This window comes from Ictalurus punctatus, chromosome 6, assembly GCF_001660625.3.
Source record: "Ictalurus punctatus breed USDA103 chromosome 6, Coco_2.0, whole genome shotgun sequence".
Classification (NCBI taxonomy): domain Eukaryota; kingdom Metazoa; phylum Chordata; class Actinopteri; order Siluriformes; family Ictaluridae; genus Ictalurus; species Ictalurus punctatus.
Genome location: NC_030421.2, coordinates 2,050,426 through 2,072,500, shown reverse-complemented (window position 1 = coordinate 2,072,500; position 22,075 = coordinate 2,050,426). Strand labels below are relative to the sequence as shown.

At 43.1% G+C, this 22,075-nt stretch overlaps 2 protein-coding genes across 3 annotated transcripts in view; one reads left to right on the top strand and one right to left on the bottom strand.

Moving 5' to 3' along the window:
- Positions 1-12,434, top strand: part of fgf14 (fibroblast growth factor 14) — a 138,556-nt gene extending 126,122 nt beyond the window's left edge. For both annotated transcript variants that reach the window (XM_017470915.3, XM_017470914.3), the window contains exons 4-5: positions 7,230-7,428; positions 9,165-12,434. In XM_017470915.3, coding sequence (XP_017326404.1) covers positions 7,230-7,428; positions 9,165-9,310 — 345 coding nt within the window. In that variant the 3' untranslated portion in view covers positions 9,311-12,434. The remainder of the gene's footprint in view (positions 1-7,229; positions 7,429-9,164) is intronic.
- Positions 12,435-14,031: 1,597 nt separating this feature from the next.
- itgbl1 (integrin, beta-like 1) overlaps positions 14,032-22,075 on the bottom strand; it is a 56,379-nt gene continuing 48,335 nt past the window's right edge. The window contains exons 9-11 of the mRNA XM_017469048.3: positions 18,979-19,125; positions 17,514-17,627; positions 14,032-14,275 (exon numbers count right to left, since the gene is read on the bottom strand). Of these exons, the coding sequence (XP_017324537.1) occupies positions 14,187-14,275; positions 17,514-17,627; positions 18,979-19,125 (350 nt within the window). The 3' untranslated portion in view covers positions 14,032-14,186. The remainder of the gene's footprint in view (positions 14,276-17,513; positions 17,628-18,978; positions 19,126-22,075) is intronic.

Genomic DNA, 22,075 nt, shown 5'->3' with positions numbered 1-22,075 from the left:
GGTAATACCTAGTGGATTGTTTAGAGCCAGCCCTTTTGCCACCAGGCTGGCTTCAATTTAAAGATCTTCGGTTTCTTGGTGGACAGTGCTGGATCGTGAGCACTTCATCGTTCCGTGTGGGGTTTTGAGCCTCTACCTCTACTTCCTTTCAATGAATGCGATTATATACATGTAATATAAGCTACATCCTAGAAAGAAAGGGGTCTGATATTGATAACTCACAGGAAACCAGTACTGAGTGATGGGTTAATCAGTATTTGTTTTAGCTTTGACGTCGGCGCGTTGTTAGGAACAGGGCGGCGTGGTCATGAGGCAGGTGACGTTGCCGCCTCACAGGTCCAGGGTTCCTGGGTTCGATCCTGAGCACAGGTTACTGTCTGTTTGAGGTTTTACGTGTGCTCCCAGTGTCCAGTGGGTTTCTTCAGGGTTCTCCGGTTTCCTCCCCCTTCCGAAAACTTTCAGATGGAGTATTTGCTGAATTGTCCGTAGGTGTGAGGTGAGGATGTATGTGCATGCAGCCCTGCACTGACCAGGCATCCCCATTCAGGGTGTATTCCAGCCTCACGCCCAGAGTTCCTGGGATAAGTTCCAGATCCACCGTGACCCTGTCCAAGATAAAGCGATTATTGAAGACGAATGAATCGATATTGTTAATCAGACAAAACCGTTTTTTTTAAAACCAAGGTTGTAGTCGTTTGGCTGTTTTATAAACACTGGAAACGGGCGATATTTTGTTGCGTAACTTTGCTAACAACTGAACTTGAAAACTGCCTTGTACTGTAGTATAACCTCCCCACACCCTCGTTCTGCTCTCTCCTCTGAACCCACGTCACACTGGAAGTGCGATTGCATGCTTTCTGTCTATCTGAAGACACAAGAGAGATGGACCAGTGCTGTTTAAAGAGCATTGAAGTGTCCAGGGATTTAACCTTTTCGCACAGCCCATGTTAAAAAAAAGTCTATGCACAGGGTCTCCTTCCTCTGGGAGGCGTTAGTAAGAGCTTGAAGTGTTTCGGCTCAGCCTGCTCTTTAAAAAGCTAAAGTGCTGTCAAGTGGCAGTCTGTCTACACAACTCTGTGTGTGTGAAATGGACAGAGGCGAGGAAGATTAAGATAGACGATAAAGATATCGAGATGTATGTTAACGTCTAGCCGGACTATCATGGAAAATGGCCCTGGATTTAATTCCGTATCGGTAACTTGTTTCAAGCGGAATTTTTTAAAGCATGCTGTAATCTATCACAAAAAGCCGTCCAATATTGATAGAAAAACATATACATTTTATGACCTGTTGGCTTCTATGTCGGATTACCAATCCAACAAACCATGAGTAAATTTGTCTGACGTTTTTTTTTTTTTTTTTTTTTTTAAGCATCCCAGAAAATGCCTTTAAATGTTACCCCTCTAACGCGTTCTCTTCCTGAGCCAACAACCGACTCAATGATTCAGCCTACAGAAGCTCTCTGGACTCATCCCTAAGGTGACCCTCCCAAACGTACTGCTCATTAGCGCTTCTGGAGGTCCATACCTAATAAAAACCTCCACGTTCCACTCGGGTTCAAAATCCACCGTACAGACAGAGAAGCGTGCAATAAGAAAAACCTTAGGGCTTTACATGAATTTGAATGGATTTGAATGAATTTACCTGCAAAATATCTTTCAAAATACTCCTCCGGTGACCTTAGATTCGATATGTATGATCTCATTTCACGCCCGACGCTTGTTAAGGACCCGATCTTTAATCCTGGACTTGCCGAACCGTCCTCACCTGCCGCACTAGTTTCAATCACTTACATTTACTTATTTTCTGCACTCGTCTATGACACGACGTCCCGATCCCACCCTTCCCCAAATGAACCAGCCAACGAGAGCAGCGTCATTAGCATACAAAACTCATCGTGAACGATACACTTTTAGTAAGCACGTTAATTCAGTGAGTTTGTTGGGAGGCCAACAGGCACGGTGCTTTCAGCTAGCGAATTTTGATATATTAGCCTAAGAACAAATAAATCAATTCGTTCTCGTTCAGATTGCATCCTCGTCTGATCGAGCAGTCTTGTCTCGTTTTTGTCCGTTGAGGAAAAAACGTTTTTCCCTTTCGACATTTATATTCCGAGTAGAATTTTGAATGATTCGATCGTCTGGTCGATGCCATTCTCATCCCCACCACCACATGTTCCGATAATAATCCCCAAATAGCCACATATTTGGCTTCCTGTATTAATTAATACGGCATCCTATATTCCAGCGATTAGCAATATTGTTTGTTTTGCCCTTTTCTGTTGATAGATTCCGCTGACACTATCTACACTTCTTGTGCCTTCTTGTTTGTACGAGTGACGAGATGCGGCAAATACGACTCAGCCTCCTGAACAATGACCTTTTTCCATGGATTAATAGGCTTTATACTGACAGCATTAATAAACAGTTTTGCTGGTTTCTGCACGCTTATGAGGGATCACTCTGCATGCTAATAGCACTTCCTCCCCATCGCTCATCTACTTTCATTCATCGGCAAACAAACCGTGCGTCGGTTTAAACCGTGTTCGGTCTTCTCGTTCCCTCTGCTCGTGTGTTTCGTTCCCGTTTCATTTCTATCTTTCTCCTTCAGCTGTATTTCTGTATTATATATTCAGCACCGTTTGGCTTTTTTGTTGTTGTTGTTGTTGTTTGTTCTCTGTCTCCCTTACTGACCCAGAGCACCATTTCTCAACTCCTTTCTCAAAGCCACCATCGTTTTATTTTTTAAAAATTTTTTTTCCAATACCCCTCTCATTCTATCTTAATCTGTGTGAGTGTGCCTCTGTCTCTCCCTCATCTCCTCTCTCAGCAGGATAGGCTGATTATGTGTGTCTAAAGCAGGCTGTCCTATGCTGGCACTGGCCAAGGTCAATTCTGGCCACACATTCAAAGTGGAGCGAATCTTTCGTGCAAGATCCAGACGTAGGATGCTGTCGGGTTTGAGCCCAGAGGAAATGAACCGCCATGTCTCCTAAGTATTCCCATTTTCTCTCCTCAGTTACCTTTATTGGAGCATCGTTGTACGTCGACTGTCGAGTACGTAGCTGACCTGCACTATGCCAGACTGACACACCTTCACAGCTCTTCGACTGAAATAAGCACCATCCGGTACCTGCTTAAATGCATTCGAGTAATTATCTTGTCATGTCGTTTGGAGGTTCTCTGGAGACTTGCCATTCTTTCCCACAATAAAAAAAAGAGACAATAGCTCGAAATAGAGACAAGAAAGAAGGGGGGAAAAAATCACTTGCCTTCCAGGACCCCTTGAGTGTTACCATGGTAACCCAGTGGAAACGTACATGCTGTTTTAATAGTAGAAAATGAAGGGCTGTTAAAAGAGCATCAGCGGAAAGAGAATGATGTCACGAATGCTTTTCCCTAACAATGTTCCCATGGTGGAGAGCAAGGTGAGGATAGCCCTGGCGCATGTCACCTGACTCATTTGTTGGCTACAGTGCAAAATCAAACAGAAGCTCACGGCGAGCTGCTGGCATCAACTAGCCGAGTCCTGCACCGGCACCTCTGGCAGCCGTTCACACACTCAGTGGAGTGATGTGTAGGAGTGTAGGAGGTGTAGTCTTCTCTCAGGGAAGCAGTACCTTCATGTAGCACGTCTCTGCTGGACCACGGCTCGGTCTCGATCTGCTGTCATCACGGCACTTCAGTGAAATTCGATCGTGGTTTTCGTCCCAGATAACAGCGTGTTATGTTTAAGAGGGCGCGATGAAATATTCCAGTGCGTTATATATGCGATACTAAGTACATACAGTTTTTAACCTCGGAATTTTTAAAAAAAATTATATGCTATTTAGTAATTAAGATACGAAATAAGATAACGCCGTTGTCAGATCTGAATTAGAGATGGTCTGGATTTTTTTTTTTTTTTCATTTTGTGTGCCTGTACGCTTAGAATTTAGAAAGACACGTTCAGATTTTCATGTCGTCTTTATAAAGTCAAAATAAGCATCGAAGGGCGTCGGCACTGGCTTCCAAACACTGCTTTGTGACGCAGCGTGTGTATGTTACGATGATTTCTAACTCGGTCAACGTCTGAAACATCAAAACCCTGCTGACATTAGACAAACGCCGAGATCCGATTCAAGCCAATGATGTGATAAGCGCACAGTGTATTTAACCATTCTCACATTGAACATCAGAACAGGGAAAAATCTGATCTCATTTGGCATGGTTGTTGGTGTTGAACGAGCTGGTTCGAGTAGGTCAGAAGCCGCTGGTCTTTTTGGGACTTTTCTAGAGTTTGGTGCGAAAAACAAAAAACATCCAGTTAGTGGCAGTTCAGTGGTCAGCAATGCCGCATCGAAGAAGTGATAGGACAACGGCTAGACCGGTTCAAGCCGACAGGAAGTCTACGGTTACTCAATTAAGCACTCTTTACAATTGGGAGGAGCAGAAAAGCATCTCACGATGCAAAGCACATCGAAGCTTGAGCCAAAAACAGGTGGGCTCAGACTCGCCCAGACTGGAAAAAGGTGACCAGGTGATGTTCTTCCAATCTTCAACGGTCCAGTTTTGGTGAACCTGCGCCCACTGTCGTCTCGGTTAATTCTTCTTGAATGAATATACAGTAGATATATTAGAATAAGTCAGTTGCAGACTTGAGCATGAAAATGGGACTCTGTCACGATCATCCTTTCAGTATTTGATATGTAAAACACTGTAATTAGTTTTAATTGCTGGCTCGGTGTCAGGTTGTGCCATGCTGAAAATCTGGTGCCATCGCATGATTTGGAAATGAGTGTTCAGTATGCTCTATCTAAAAAGCATCTAACTAATTACTGTTACCATCCAGTGAGCAATATGCCTCACCTGATGAGATGAATCTTTAATTACCTTTTTGAAGTGACACAGGCAGCCATGGATTTAAAAAGAAAAAAAAAAAAAAAAAAACGTCGCTTGCGTCGGCCTTCAGTCGGTCTTATTTTGTTATTCGTGTCATTTATGGAATTGTTGCACGCTTTAGTACAAGTGCAGGCAGCCTGCATACCTCTGTATATATTCGTGAGTGTTGCCGTTGTAATGGTTATGCTGTAATTCTTTCATTCAAAAGTGTCCATGTCTTGCAGTGCATAAAATAATCAGTCTTTATCGATCACATACAGCACGGTGAAACTGTTTACTTCGCATACCCGAGCGTGTTAGGGGGTTGGGGTCAGAGTGCAGGGTCAGCGATGATACGGCGCCCCCTGGAGCAGAGAGGGTTAAGGGCCTTGCTCGAGGGCCCAACAGTGGCAGGTTGGCAGTGCTGGGGCTTGAACCCCCGACCTTCTGATCAGTAACCCAGAGTCTGGCCATCACTGCCCCCCGCCAAGCCCCTACTGCCCCCCGCCAAGCCATCACTGCCCCCCGCCAAGCCCCCACTGCCCCCTGCAAAGCCCCCACTGCCCCCCACCAAGCCCCCACTGCCCCCTGCGAAGCCCCCACTGCCCCCATTGCCCACTGCGAAGCCCCCACTGCCCCCCACCAAGCCCCCACTGCCCCCCACCAAGCCCCCACTGCCCCTAAAACGTCTCCAAGAGCTTGGGTTTTGGCTGTAGTGATGAAAATGGAAATATGTTTACTATCAATTCGATTCAAACACATAGTAAAGTGGCAGGAATGAAATATCCTCAGGTGATTCCATGGACGTCTCGGATGTGCTCTGGGGAAACCTTGAGCCCATGTGCACGCTGAGACGTTTCGAGAGGACCCTTCATTAGATCAACACTGTGGCACAGCTGGTGTTGGAGGGCTAAACACTCAGGAGGGTTTAACACGGAGCTAAAAATGATACACATACATTATATCCTGCTGGAGCATGAACGCAGTGCTGGTGCAGTCAATGAAGCCTCCCTTTAGTGTTTAATCAAGGGGACTGGAGAACCCTCCAAAACACATCCGAGTTCAACTCCCTTACATAATGCAATTTTGCCCCATTCAGTCAGCCATCACATCTCCCCAACGTGCCACTTAGTCCCTACCTCCTCTCCTCCTCGAAACTAAAGCTACTGGTTGTCTGCAGCTGACAGGGAACAATTTAACAAGCGGTAATAACTGAGATCGCAGTGGGATTGCCTGCGTTTGGACAGAAGATTAAAATAACCAGGTGGAATTTACAGAGTTCTGCAACATGCTTGTTAATACAATGCTTTACAATGAAGGATTGCAAAGAGAATTCTGAAAGGTTTCATCCAAAAAATAAACCCAACAAACTGATAAGTGAAAGCAGGTGTTCGTCTGTGTTTTAATGCCCTGTAAGAAGCTCGGCGCAAAATTAAATATCAGTTCTGTCTGAACTGGCCTGCGATACGGCATTATCGCATTAATACCTGCCTCGATTGCAACAGATTGGTTTTGGCACAGTGTGGATTTGCGTTGCGGCGTTTATTGCACGTCAAGTCACGATGGATCTGGTGCTTAATCTAACAGGACTGTTATTACCGCTTATTATATAAGAGTGTGGAATTTATTAGCATATGTAAGTAAGCACACGCTTGTTTCGATGCTGGCAACAAGCAGCGTGCTTCCTGGATTTATGAAGTGGCGGAGTTATTGAACTGACAGACGGCGCCAACAAACTTTAATCAAAAGCAATAAATCGCGAGGTAATGCAATTTACAAGACCCGCAGCATTCACCAATGGCATCGAATAAAGAGAGATAGTTCGGTATTGAAAACGAAAGGCTTCGTAAGCCATCTTTCGTAGATGAGCGGTGATCATGAAGAATGATGGCACCGTCATCGTGTACGGGATTCTTTAAAACGTCTTATTACGGCTCTGCCGTAGGATTAGCGTGGCCGTATAATATATCTAACAGGTAATATTATTTAGCATGTCTAGAGGAATGAAGTATAACAAAAAGACCTTGTTCGGCAAAAGCACGGCGACGAAAAGATATTTTTCTGTGTTGTAAATCGTGTTTAACCATCGGTAATATCTCAATCCCATGCTGAAGATCTGTCGTTGGAGTTAGAGGGCGTCCATTTTGAAATGAGGTCATAATACATGCTGTTTTTTTTTTAACATCTTGGTGGCAAAGCTTTTTAATATGAAACCTGCGTATACATATACCGCCTTCATGTAGCAAACAAGTCACAAGTCCTCAAATCAACAGCAAATCTTAATGAACCCCCTCCCCCCACCCCCTTCTCTCTCTCTCTCTCTCTCTCTCTCTCTCTCTCTCTCTCTCTCTCTCTCTCTCTCTCACACAGGAACTCTTTACAGCCGAATGCAAGTTCAAAGAGTCAGTGTTCGAGAACTACTATGTGATCTACTCGTCCATGTTGTACAGGCAGCAGGAGTCAGGGAGAGCCTGGTTTCTGGGTCTCAATAAAGAGGGCCAGGCAATGAAAGGCAACCGAGTGAAGAAAACCAAACCAGCTGCTCACTTCCTGCCCAAGCCATTAGAAGGTAACGAGTGCTACGGGACCTGGTTGGTGAACCCAGCTCCCCTCTGGTTTGCTTTGACTCTGCAGGGTTTTACTCAAGCTCTTCTAAACCAGGAGTTCTCAATTATTCAGCCGGCAGAGACCCATTTATCCTTAATGTTCCATGAACACATTCAGCACAGGTTTATTTAATGAACTATTCAAATATATATCAGCCTCATTGTTTAAACGTGTACAGTAATGTTTTGATGTTTATCGGAGCCATAGGGCGCTTTTTAGTTGAAAAAAAACAAAAAAACAAACAACTTTCACTCAGAATTCAATTCAAGTGAAGCAATTTTTGAATTAAAGCTAAGATCTATAAGAACTCAATAATAAATATTTACTTATATAACATGTATGTTATTATTATTATTAGTATTATTACTGTTATAATATTTCTATTATTGTTATGGCTACTACTGTTATTATTATTATTATTATTATTATTAGTAGTAGTAGTAGAAGTAGTATTGTTATTGTTGTTACTATTGTTATTATTATTATTACTATTATTATTATTATTATTTATTATTATGGCTACTACTGTTATTGCTGTTATTATTATTATTAGTAGTAGTAGTAGTATTGTTGTTATTGTTATTAAATTATTATTATTGTTATCATCATTAGCATTAGTTGCTATTACTATTACTATTATTATTATTATTATTATTATTGTTGTTGTTGTTATTATTATTATTGTTGTTATTATTATTATTGTTATCATTATCAGTAGTATAATGATTATATAATCATATCATCTGTTAATATATTGCATAATATTATAAAATAATCTGATATTATTATATAATAATTGATATTATAATAGAGCAGTGGTGGCTCAGTGGTTGAGACGTTGATATCTGTGTGTGTTATTGTTGCTATATGAGTTCAAATTCAGTCCATATAAACCTCTTCATGCCTTCCTAAGTCAAAGATGGCATAAAATAAGACTGTAAATGATGAGAGAATTTAGAAAAGGAAAGAACAGGAAGATTCATATTAATACAGTTTTCTACTATAAGTCTGAACCCGATCCACGCCACGCAGGCATCATTCCTCAGCCGTCGAGCGCCATGTTGTGTTTTACTTCCTGTGTGAAATGTAGCTCATAATGATGAGTGGCCTTTGAAATTTACAGCCATGGTTTGTGTGGAGCTGATAGGATTGTCCTGTCCTCGTATGAGAAATGTCGAGACTTTATTGTGGCTCGGCAGAGAGACTCATGCCTCCCAGGCTTCTTTCTCACGTGCTGATTTGTGTGCATTATATAGCCACAAATGCAGAAAGGCCACCTGTTTGCAGCCCGAGGTAAACAAGAGATCGGAGCTGTGCAGCGGCTCGGATTAAAACAAGGGATTTGTGGTGCAGAGCTAAGCTGGGTTTCTGTTATACTGTATAAGCAGGAGAACTTATCCTGGGAGATCAGGCCCCCCTTCCTTTCAGAAATGTGGCATTCTGTCTGGAGCCTGTCTGACAGGCTGTCTTAAACACTGACAAAGTCACACAGGCTCTGTCAGAGCTGGCCTAATGAACGCTCGCTTCTCACCCAAGCGTGTTTCGAACTCGTACATGGAGAAGGCAGGCATTATTCTGGCTTTTTAGTTAGTTACAGGCTCATTATTTCACCTAGGCTATTGTTCACGTGTGTGTGTGTGTGTGTGTGTGTGTGTGTGTGTGTGTGTGTGTGTGTGTGTGCGTGCTCTGCTCCTGCAGTCGCAATGTACCGAGAGCCATCATTGCACGATGTGGGAGAGACCTTACCCAAAACCGCTGCACCTCCTGCTAAAAGCACAAGCGAGCCGGTCGTGATGAACGGAGGCAAGCCCGTCAGCAAGGAGGCGAGCAAGCCCAGCACATAGCCCAGCCTCGGCTCAGAGAGAGAAAGATGCTCTCCTTCTCTCTTCTACGGACCTGGTCCAGACGAGCCCCTCTCCTCCTCTCCTCCTTTTCTGCTCTCCTCTGACTTTCTCCATCCACTTGGCAAAAATCGATTGCAGAAGTGTGACCAAGCGTAGCGACGAGGAGGATTCGACTGGACGAATCAGCTCAGCCCGCACCATGGAATGCCTCAGCCGCCTCCCCTCAGCCTCACCCTCATCCTCACCCCCGACTCTCCCCCAGCCTGCACATACAATACCGCGACCCATTTTTCCGTGACTGCGACAATCCACGAGAACGAAGAGTGGAACGGCGGCCGTGGGGGGTGGGGGTGGGGGGGGGCGTCGAGCAGCGGCCATCTTTGTCCCGCCGATGGTCACCCGTGACTACTTTTTTGAGCCCTGTATCAGAAGCGTCTAATCCAGATCTATTTTCTATACACAGTGAACACCAGCTATGCTCTGGGGAAGGACTGACTTGCAAGAAAACAGGACTGTCGTCCTCGAAATGTTTTTATAGAGTTTCTTCCCGTGTCTCCTGCTCAGTCTTGCTTTCTCTCTCTTTTGCGTTCTCTTTCATTGGTCAAACTCGCACTCTTTTCTCTTTGTCCAGTGCTAGAGAAAACATTTGCAGGGGCTACGTGTGATTTTTCTAACAACCCGAACAATCCATCTATGTGAACACGTCCAGTACACTTACACACACACACACACACACACACACACACACACATTACTTGTGTAGGACTGAAGTGCCAGTGGTGGCTCTCATGCAGGATAATTCAGGAGGACTGGAGTCACCACAAAGCCTATAGAAATGCGAATTAGCTTAGGCTCAACACTGTTTCTCTTTCTCGATCGAGTGTACAGAAAGAGACACTGGAAGCTGATTACTCACTTACCCACAACTCCACATTGCCCTCCTGCAGTCAGTGCACCTGAATGCACGGAGGTGCCTGATGCATACGTGTCCACATATCTCATATCTTCACCAAGCCGGCATATAGAGGAAGCCAAATTCTATTTTTCTTTACAGATAGCTTAGAGCGCACGCTCTAGGAACATATATAGGCCTTGTAGGCCTCAGGTCAAGGCACTCCCCTCATGCTGAACTGTCAGCTGATCCTGGTGTTCACTTAATGGGCCTTTTTGTTCCGCAAAAGCATGGGCAAGGTTAGTATTGTGTTCTGTTCATGGCGTATGATGCAAATCAAGAAATGGCTTCACTGTATGAAAAAATTATTATTATTATTATTATTATTATGATTATTTTTGAAAAAAAAAAAAAAAAAAAAAAGCTTTACAAATAGACGTTTAACGACTAGCTAATCATAATTAAATAAGGAGAGTTTTCTTTCCTAGCTCAGCATGCAGAGTCCAGTACTGCTCATATTGGCCTATTGTGTGCCTGTGATGACCTCTAACCCAGCATGCAAAAACATGTACCCAGTCTGTGCTGGGTTAAAGGTGCCTCATGCCCCCAAGAAACACACACACACACACACGCACACACACACACAAAGAGTGGCTTAGTCAATCTATAAACACTCGTCTCACTTGCTATTCTTTTGTAATGATCTTGATTGTTGAATGATTTTACCAAAGTCGATCGATCCATCCGAGAATCCAGACCCACTGGATGCAGTGCAGTGCAGTGGGCAGCACTAAAACCTCACCCACTCTGTCCAGTTTTGCTTCGTTGCTCACTGTGACAAATATTCACCCTCACACCAGAATAAACTTTGCCTTTTTGAGTAAATCCTGGATGGGTGGGATTGTAGTCATTAGAGTATACAGTCCATTCCAACCAGACACGTGGGGTACCGATCAGTTAATCACCTGCATGCTTTTCCTTAAGGACCAAAAACGCAAAAAAAAAGAAAAAAGAAAAGGGAAAGGTACGACGGATCATTAGACTGTTTACTGTAGGTCAGCACTGAATGGGCATGTTCTTCAAACGTTATTCTCTCATCCTACTTTCTCCGCCTCGAACTCATAGCACTTTTCGATCCGGAGTCATCATTTACTCACGACTTTTAGCGAACGATCGAGGATTTTCTGAATCTCTGGGTCAGATTTGATATTAAGCCTGTCTTGCTTTAATAACTCTCCTAGTTTAACGAATACGATTTAGAATGTTATTATTATGTAGACTGAAGCTGGGCTGCTAAATTGCAAATATATCCAAGGCTTCATTTGAAGACCTGTATTTTCTGGAATTTATTGGGATTATGAGCTACTTTCTATATTAGGATGTATCGAAGCACATTAGTTCGACTCGCGTATTTGTACGACGCTGTGTTGCTAGAATGACATGCGGTGCCGTAGACCGAGGGAGCGTAGAGCGTACGAGTTGAGTTGAGAGCAGCTGTCCGACTTCCACAGCCTCCACAACACACACACACACACACACACCCACACACACTGATCATTCTCTCAGATCTCAGATGAACTCTACATGCTGGGCTAACCTGCCCTTCAAACCAGTTGACTAGTCCTACGAAGGCTGAATTTATTTTTGTAAATGACTGGTGAGTAAATGTACAGTACATCTGTTTGTCAGTCTGTTTAGTTCCTTTCTTTCTTCCTTTCTTTCTTTTTTTTTAATTTTTACTCCTCTCTATCTCGCAAAAATGGTACTGTGTTCTGTTCCATGCAGGTGATGTGTACTGTTGTCTGTCCATCCTAAGGAGCTACCACACACCCATGTTGTTCATTCTTTTCTTTCTCCTTGTCCATAATTTTTCTGTTCTCCGGGCAAAGTCTTTGTCACTCGTTCTTAGGTTTCAGTCGTCAGTGTGACCATTACTTCATCTTTTGCATGGGAAGAGGATGGCATTTAAGAAATGCATGTTTGTAGGCTATGTGTATCAAGAAATGTTGGTATGTACTGCTAATTTTACATACATATATGCAAAGAGTTTGTCTGCACTGTACAGTTTGTGTTTGTTGTACGCACAGATACAACATATTGAATAAAATATTTATATAAAGGTGTACTGTAACGTCACTAAGAACCTTAATGCAATACGATGTGCAGTATATTACTGCACTCAGCCTTTTTTTAGATGATCAAACTGTTGGCTAATAGTGGACATTGTGGGTCTTATATCCAATCGTACATATATATATATATATATATATATATATATATATATATATATATATATATATATATAAAACAAGTGAACATGCGAGCGTGGGCGATTCTCTCAAAACGACCTGTCTACACATTACACATCATTTCTGGACTGTCAGCTCACTGTAAGCTGGTATATATTGAACGGATTTATGGCATATTATGTCAAAGTGGATTATCGCAGAGCTTTATACACTCGCGAACATGCTGTTTTCGTTCTTATTACTTCTTATCATATTAATATTTCACCATAACGTCAGTTATAAACACTTCAGTATAAGGGGACACATGTTTCACGTTCAATTACAGCTGAATTGAGCGGTTATTTGGCAACCTTAACACCTTGGTAGTGCTTTATTTAATGTTCTTATATTTTTACCTTAAACTGTAGATTATTCGATTAAAATCGTGAAAAGTCCGGATACGTAAAGGTTTCTCGCTTTAAAAAAGGTCCTGATTAGCGACTAACATGATAATGAGGGTTTATTTATGAAATATACAGAGTGAAATTAGTTTCTTCACATACCCCAGCATGTTAGGAAGTTGGGGTCAGAGTGCAGGGTCAGACGTGATACAGCGCCCCCTGGAGCAGAGACGGTTAAGAGCCTTGCTCAAAGGCCCAACAGTAGCAGTTTGGCAGTTCTGGGGCTTGAACCCGCCGACCTTCTGATCAGTCACCCAGAGCCTTAACCGCCAAGCCACCACTTCCCCCCACATGACTGCATCCATGTTAAATTGATGTGTCTGATGTACATCCATGAAGTAAATCATTAACGGTTAAGCATTCGAATTTATCCGCTACGGTTTGTTTCACAGTGGTGTTTCACGTTAACACATTTGACTAGCGCCACGGACAACCATAGAACATCTTTTAGATTTAGTGTTACAGTTCAAAACCCACTTTTTTTTTTAACAAGCCATGTCATCATTTCTCTGATCAGTCCAGAGAGGGTAAACGGAATAAAAATCTAGACCCCCACCCCGCCAGTGAGTTCTCAATGAGCTACCGTAAGCGTAGTAATTTATATAAATGCACGTGCCGCGCTGCAGCAGAGGATCGTCGGGAATACTTCGCTCGGTCTGCTGGACCTCTTCTATAGATCTTACCAACTTAACTCCTTAATAACCGCCGCTATGAATTCATATCCAATATATAACCTCCTATACTGAAGTGTTCCCATGTTCTCTCGACTGATGCGGTATATCTCAAGCACATTGTATGGTGTAATTGTCGTCTCGCTCACCTGAGTGCAGGGTTAACTTTGTTTCCATCCATTAAACACCCTTTTGATTGTGGCAGAACTGTACCAAGCTGATATACACTCAGACAATGATCTGACAAATAATAATCGCATCAGTAATACAACACGCTGTTTGGATCCTGCCCATGTACCTGCATCCTCCTGTGTGGCATCAGTGAACGTCTGTGTATGCATTCATTCCTATAAAACATTTCATGACATATAGTTGTAATAGAAACAAAAGAATGGCAAGGTAACGTGTCTTCAAACCGATGTCTCTTGCTCATATTTGTTTGACTTGAATAAAATAATAAAAAAAAAAAAAGAGGAAAACCTTGTTTTAATAAAGGAGATTTGTAACCAGTACAATGAATACTGTTATATACATGAAGCAGATTCCGAGTGCTTCTGTTCCTAACTAACATGGAATCCTGTCGAGCAGCCCCTTTTCTGATGAACGAGCAGTCTGTAGAAAACGTCAGTACTCGTCTCCCACCCAGATTTCACAGGCGTTCCCGGTCCAGCCGTCCCAGCACTCGCACGTCCCGCAGGTGCACAAGCCGTTTCCTGGAACAGGATGTGAGAAGAGGAACAGGAAATGAAATGCGCCCGTCTCTACATGACCTTCTAGACTTTTTCTTGGCCTTGACGGTTGTGCGATGTTGCCTGTCGTTGTTGTTTTACTCCTTTTTCATTTCTCGTTTTTATTTCTCGTTTATATGACACGAGTACTGTAGCTGGCTCTGTGAAAGGATTGTTACTGGGAAGTTTTGAAGGAGAACCAGTGGCCTGAAAACACCTGGCTGGCTCGCTGCAGGTGGAGGCTGCTCTGGGAAATTGCTATATCAGTCTGCTGAGACAAACTGTTCTGCTGTTGAATCTGTTGCTTCTAACGCTGCTGTTTGACTAGCCCGGATGCTTAAACCGGCTCATTCAGACATGCTGACCCACTGAGTCAGAACCGGGTGACTTAGACCAGTTTTTGTTACGTTTCCTCTTTCCGGCTCACTGCTATACGTAAGCATGAAATGTAAAAAAAAAGTTCAAACCTATACTCACGACATACTAGTTCAAACCACTAGGTTTTGCACAACTACTGATGTTTACTAGTCTTCTTAGCAGTCATATACAGGTTATAAATTACAGTTCCAGCCTCAATGTTAATGATGACGTCGAAGAACTTGGTGCAACGGACGGTGCAACGTTATGATCGATCGGTGCATCGTATATTACACTATTTAAGGATTTGAGCCAGTTCTTAAAATGCACTTCTATGGGAAGACAATCAACTCAAACACTGGGCCAAACTGTGCTACCTAGAAGAACCGTGCAGCGCTGACCAGACACCTGCACGACCCACTGGGTAGCGCGGCGTGGGCGGAGCAGACAAACGCCGCGTAGACAAAACCTGCCCGTGCCGCAGAACGACCCACGAGACCTGCACCCCGATGAGCCGCTACCCATAATTCTACTCTAAAATATTCAGGCTACCGCTATCAACAGTTCGTGTAACAGATGACAAACAGGAATAGTCGAGACTGTTTTAAACAGTCGTGAAATTCTTAACAGTATTGATGGAGGAAAGAAAACCGTTTACGAACTGAAGATATTCGTATTCGGGTCATTTATCTTCAAGGATTGTCTATTTAGTCTCTAGCGGTTTATTTTGCACTGTGATGCTCGGTGGGTCGCGCAGGTCTCGTAGCTCATGCTGGGAAGTCCAAACTGCACAACGTTGGTCCATTGTTCTGCGCTACGCTGTTCAGTGGTTCGCGCCACGTTACCCAGTTGATCACGAAGGTGTTTGGTCACGCTGTGCTGTTCTTCTGACCGGGATGGCTTCCCATACACTTGTGTGGCGCACACTTGCTGCTGTAACCGAGAGCATGCAGCGTAAGACGTGAGCTCTTTATTACCTAATGATGGATGGAGGATGTGATGTCTACAGCAGTGTCTGGGAGGTTTTTCCACCGTGCTCAACTCTGCTCTCAGTGCACGAGGATGGATCGGCCTCTTTGAGCCGGCATGCACCACTGGTCTGACTATAAATAAGCCGATCGGGATTGGATAGTGGCGTGCGACCCGCGGCTCCGAAAGCACACTTTCACACAGACCTGGACACACGCTGCCACAGTGCGAGGACTTACATTTTATTTAGCTTCGAAGACAACAAAAAAAAAAGCCCCTACTTCAGATCCTGTCTAGCATTAGCAGACACAAAACAGCAGTGCTTGTAAAATATAGAGAGATTTCTAATACACTGCTATAGCAAATGTCGAATATATGATTGAATGCACCGAATGAGGGTTTTAATGTCGAGGTAGAGGTTTTACCCTTGGTGAAGATGCTTCACATAACTGAAATAACTGGAATTTTAATCCCTGGGGCATGAAATTGAGCACCAGGCATTCCTAATACATTGAATTTTCCACATCACTCATCAATTTATGGGTAATGAGAATCTCAGCTGGAGAAACCATGAAATTTGTGGATGTGAAATTAGTATTCGTAACCTGGCAGAAAACATTTTCCATCATTATGCTTATAAAGGTTGAGTGCATTACTGGTGCCTTAGGAGATGCAAAACACTGCCTGCTTGTTTGTACTTGCGTTTTTGTCTGTTGAAATAGTAATAATAAAAAAAGACAAGTGTTCCCTGTGCAACATAGGAAGATGATTTTAATAATCATTATGCATATGCTAATTACGGCATACGCCCTAATCACGAATATGCTAATCACTGACATTTAACAGATATTTATAAATTCCCTTTGTCGATTATGTGTCACCCCTTGTTTCTAACGTTTGTGTGGAAGGAACAAGATAATTGGCTGAATGACACTGCAATAAATAATGAAGCCTGCTGAAACAATAAGCAAACAAAATCTCAAACAACTGTCCAGATGTTTTCAGGGTCAAGAATCAGAGCCGTAATGAATACTTATTGAGTTTCCTATCGTCATTGGTCACAAATTAGTTTTAAAGGAATTCACCACTGTCCCCAGAGTTCCCTTCCTGTTGGACCCCGGCCAAGGCCATTAACAGGAGAGAATGAGGCAGTGAGGCTTTACTGATTGGACAGATCTGTCTAGGCTTGGTACTAAGCAATTTAATCCACCAATGAGATTGAAGTAACGTTCAAACAACCCTCAACCTGTCACTAAAACACACTGCAGTCAAACCAGAAGAAATCAGTGTGTTTGTAAGTGTGTGTGGAGGTGTTAAAAGGTCTGTTTGTGTGTAGCAAAATCCCTTCTGTTGTATATAGTCGTGTAAACTAAAGGATCTCAACCAGAACTTGTTATAGCTTTTTTTTTTTTTTTTTTTAAATCCTCAAGAAGCCCAGAGGTGACACACTGGTGCTGAAATGATTGCTGATTAATCGAGTGAGTTGTGTCCTGTCGTCGAAATTTCCCATTTATATGTTAACATAGAAACAGCGCAACTTTGTCCTCTGCCAGCTCTGCAGTGAAAACAATTGTGGCACATCACCACATAACAACTCGATCAAAGCCTGACGTTCACTGTGTGAGGAATGTACATTAGATCGCATCGCATTAAAACATCTTTATGTATACTGGCTGTTTTTAAAACTCGGTTGTTTGAAATCAAACCCGGCCGCTTATTAACCGAACATGTACTCTGTTCAGAAGAATATGAAAAATTTAGAGCATTCATAGTTCATAGTTCTTCTATGGAATTTTATGAAAGTATGCTAAAGACATAAACACACAATTCTGGGTTTGCGATGACATCTGTACGTATGTATGTTTGTCTATACGTATAACTCCTACTGTATACATACCTGTACAGATCAGGCCATCATGCTGGTCACACTCCCTGTCATCACATTCACAGAAATCGCCTGAAATGTACCACTCCTGTGGTGAGCAGATGCACCTCCCGCAGTGGCACGATCCTGAAAGCATATGATTGGCCTTATTATAGTGGCCTATTTCATATAATACTACTACTACTACTAATAATAATAATAATTATTATCCATCCATCCATCCATCCATCCCTTTTCTATACCGCTTACCCTACAGGGTCACGGGGAACCTGGGGCCTTTCCCAGGGAGCATGGAGCACGAGGCGGGGTTCACCCTGGACAGGGTGCCAGTCCATCGCAAGGCACAATCACATACACACTCACACACGCATTCACACACTACGGACACTTTAGACACGCCGATCAGCCTACCATGCATGTCTTTGGACTGGGGGAGGAAACCGGAGTACCCGGAGGAAACCTGCAGCACGGGGCAGCGGAAGGAACCGAACAGGCCGATCCTAAAGCTGTGAGGCGAATGTGCTAACCAAACCACTCAGCCACCGTTTGCCCTATTATTATTATTATTATTATTATTATTAGTAGTAGTACTAGTAGTATATTTTATTTTATAAATTTTATTACATTTATACAGATTTCAATTACAATTATACTCCAAACACACTCAGGTGACCTTCAGAAAACAATCCTCACGCTAGCACTAAATACTTATTCAAATGAACCGCATAGCCACTTGAGCTACACGCTATGATCTCTTTTTACATTTTCAAAGCGCAGTCTAACTAAAGTGTCCACTCGCCTGACCTGGCCTTTCCTATAAAAGCATGTAGCATCGTGATGGCATTTCAAGGGCACATGTTGGAGATGGCGAATAAAGTGTGAAGGTTTCCTCGCAGGTGGAGAATCCCTGTCTCTCCTTGTTTGTTCGTCGAAGCAGGAAACGGAACGCCGCGGCTCTTCCAACTCTCCTATATATACATCTAACGGATTTTCTTTTGTTTTTCTGGTCTGCCTAGTAAAGGTACGTGTGTGATCTATTTGCAGTGGATGCCAGTAAATGTACTCGTCTTCACGTGGACGCTACAGGAAGAGCAATAAATCTGCCGGTACAGCCTCCTGTCTGTAGGTTTGCTTTGCTTTCGATCTTTCTCAGGGTTTAGACAGGAGAACTTTAGATAGGCCTTACTTAAAATGACTTGCATAATGCATGTAGTAAATGCCAAGGATTGTAGTAGCACAGCATGGAAGGAGCCGGTGTGCTCTGTGGTAGCCCTCTTCATCCATTTCCATAAAAGCTACAGTGCACTACAGACAACTCACAGTCTCTATGGTGCATTCTAACTTTATGGCATACACCTGTGCTTTATGATTGCTGCACTTCCATTGCACCATGACAGGTAAAGTGGAGCGCCACAGTTGATCTCTCCCACCATTGCTGTCACAGATAAAGTGCAGCACTGGGAGAGCTCTGTCTTACCTTTTCCAGAGCACATGACGCCGTGGGCTGTCTCGCAGAATTTCTTGCTCTGTTCGTCAGTCATGTTGCAGCTACGGGGGAACTGGCAGTGCTTTCCAAACCATCCATCACTACAAATACAGCGGCCACAGGAGCAAAAGCCATGGCCTGAGGGAAGGAGGACCACACAGCCACACACACACACACACACACGTCATTCTCCTCACCTATGAAAACAACAAAACTGTGTGACATGTTGAGTGATCCGAGAGCTAAGCAAATACAATTGGTTCAAACAAACAGGTGCTGGATTCCAGGCTAGCTGTTGATGTTGTGGTGCTAGGCTTTAATCATGGTGACTCAGCTTGAGTCATAAGTCAACCATGGATCCACATGAAAGTCTGGCTTGCACTAACATACTCAGAGCTGCTTAACTGTGCTATAAATATCCCATATAATTCTGACAGAGCTATTATTATTGTTGTTGTTGTTAGGGGTCCGAGCACCAAAGGTGTTGGAAACCTTTTTATAATTGTTAAGATTGTTCTTTCCTCTTCTTCTTCTTCTTCTTCTTCTACTTTTTATTATTATTACTGCCTTAAAATGAACGGTGCAGATCAAACCATACGGCAAGTCGGACAGACATAAAACTTGGATAGACAAGCGAGACAGCTCAGTTAACCTAATGGTGGCGCTATAGGACAAGTGTGTACGTTTAGGTCCATACGGTCTCTCAAGAAATGTAAATCCTACACTTGGAATTCTTTTTTCATCTTATTCCTTGGCCTTGATCCAATTCAACTTGGTGCCGCCCACTAATTTACATATCTAGTCGTAGGATTTTTTGGTCTATCTTCACAAATCTGGCGTCAAACAACTCAATAGAGTGTGAAGCTCAAGAACGATCAAAAACAACATGTCATGGCTGAACACTTTACCGGTGCACAGCTCAGAAGTTGGTGTATTGGTCTTTCTGTGTGTAGTTTTTGTGGTCGGTTGGTTGGTTTGTTGTTTAGTTGGTCATTTGGTTGGATGTTTAGTTGGTTGGTTGGTTCTATGGATGTTTAGCTGGTTGGTTAGGTCTATGGTTGTTTACCTGGTTAGTTGGTTGATTGGTTGTTTAGTTGTTTAAGTCATCTTTTTGATACAGCACGTTTAAAGACAGATGTTGGCCACAGCTGCACAGTGAAATCAAGTTAACCTGACTTTGTTTAAAAACAATTTGAAATGATTATTCAAATTGGATTCCGAACTTGTATACTCCAGTACCTGGATACTGGATTAAAATGCGTTCACATTAAAACTTAATAAATAATGTATTATGGACCTCACCTAAGTAGACTGTAGTACATATATTTAGTATATTCAGATTTAGAGTCTTCATTGCTGTTTCTCTCATACAGCAGTACAATCAGCGCTAAATAGGAATGATTCAGAAATACGTTTCATAGGTCCCTTTGAGTTTGGCACTGTTTATGTCTGTGGGCTTTACAGCTGGACAGTGGAAATGTGATGCAGGGGCTGCGTGAGTGTTGGCAGGGAGTAAATGAAACACTTTCTGAAGGCTGTGAAGGCTGGAGTTTCTCTGTTGTTGGAGGGAGTGTCTGTGAATCAGTTGGAAATGAACAGTGAGTAATAGAGTTAAACCTGCAGCTACTGCTGTATCCGCTTTCTCACAATTTCAAGGATTCCCTCGAGATTTAACCGGGCAGAGAAATGTATATTTTCTTGGATATTAAAGTTCAACTCAGTATAAAATGAAAAGACCTACGGTGAGGATAGAGTAAGTGATACTGTTGTGTCTATTGGTTGGTTGGAATAATGCTAAAAGAAAGAAAGAGAGAAAGAAAGAAAAGAACCCTAGTTGTTCACAGGCTTTCTAATAATATGGAGCCGCTAAAACATAATAATAATAAAGATTAGTAAGAGTTGAAGTTAAAATAGTATACTGTGTATATATAGGGCTGCTGAATGGTGCAGTAGAAAAGTGTTCACAGGACATCAAATCCCGGCAATTGTTCAGCCATCTGTGGCCAGGAGCCGAGGGGGCGATTGGCTGAGCTCTCTGGGTGGGAGGGATGGTGTACTCCCTTCCCCTTGTCAATCACAGTGACGCTAGACAATCATGGGCATATGTAAGCGAGGGGACTTTCCTCTGCACTTTCCTCTGAGTGTGTTCCGCTGCCCTGTGATGCAGCATGAGCAACAGTTCGAAAAACATGCTGTTGGCTGCCTCTATGTGTCTCAGAGGAAGCACTGCCTTCACCCTACATGAGTAGTAGTTGTTGTGTGAGACGGGAGAGCTAGCGGTTGTACAGGAATTGGCAGGGGACCAGATCGGGGGGTAAAATCCAAAACAAAAATCACATACATGCCATGGTAACGTGCTAGCATTCTTCCTCTCATCCAGCATTATTTTCAAGAGATGGTTTTTAAAGGGCTGGAGTGTGCAGTTGGCGAGGCTGCATGCTTGGTTGGCTCAATCAGTCAGCCTATGAGAGCATTTAATTGCTTTGGAAGAGTGGCACCCGACCCTTTCAATTAAAACTGCATCTGTGATTCCACATTACCAAAGCTGTGAACGCAGTTTGCATGTGAGTGCTGTCTTCAAGCCTTTCATGTCTGGAGCGACGTATAAGAGAAATCGCCCTGCGTGAAAAATGCACGACACCGAGTTTAAACACTGACACAATACTCGAGTACAGAAATATGAAATGAATTTATGAGATAATATCATTGCTCACCGTGTCAAAACATGTATAAAACCCCTTATAATTTGAGTGCACACTTCTTTCAAAACGTTAACTCTCCAACTGAATCAGCCAGGCGATTAGCTGATGTTAACGTTCCACCAGTGAGAGAGTCACAGGGCTCTCTGTAGTGTCTGTGGTGAGAGGAACTGGAGGAAGTGTGTGGGCTGAATCAGCATTAGTGAAGGATGACCATGTTCCTCAGCTTTCCTGTGATAACATGCTCTAATCTGCATCAGCAGAGCTTCATGCATATTTAAAGCCCATTTTTCAGGCGTGCCCTAGACAGGCCAGTGGGTCGAGCGTGCCCGCCGGGCCCCTGTGCTACTGTCACTTAGGCGTATGACACAGTGAGCTTGAGGAAAGCG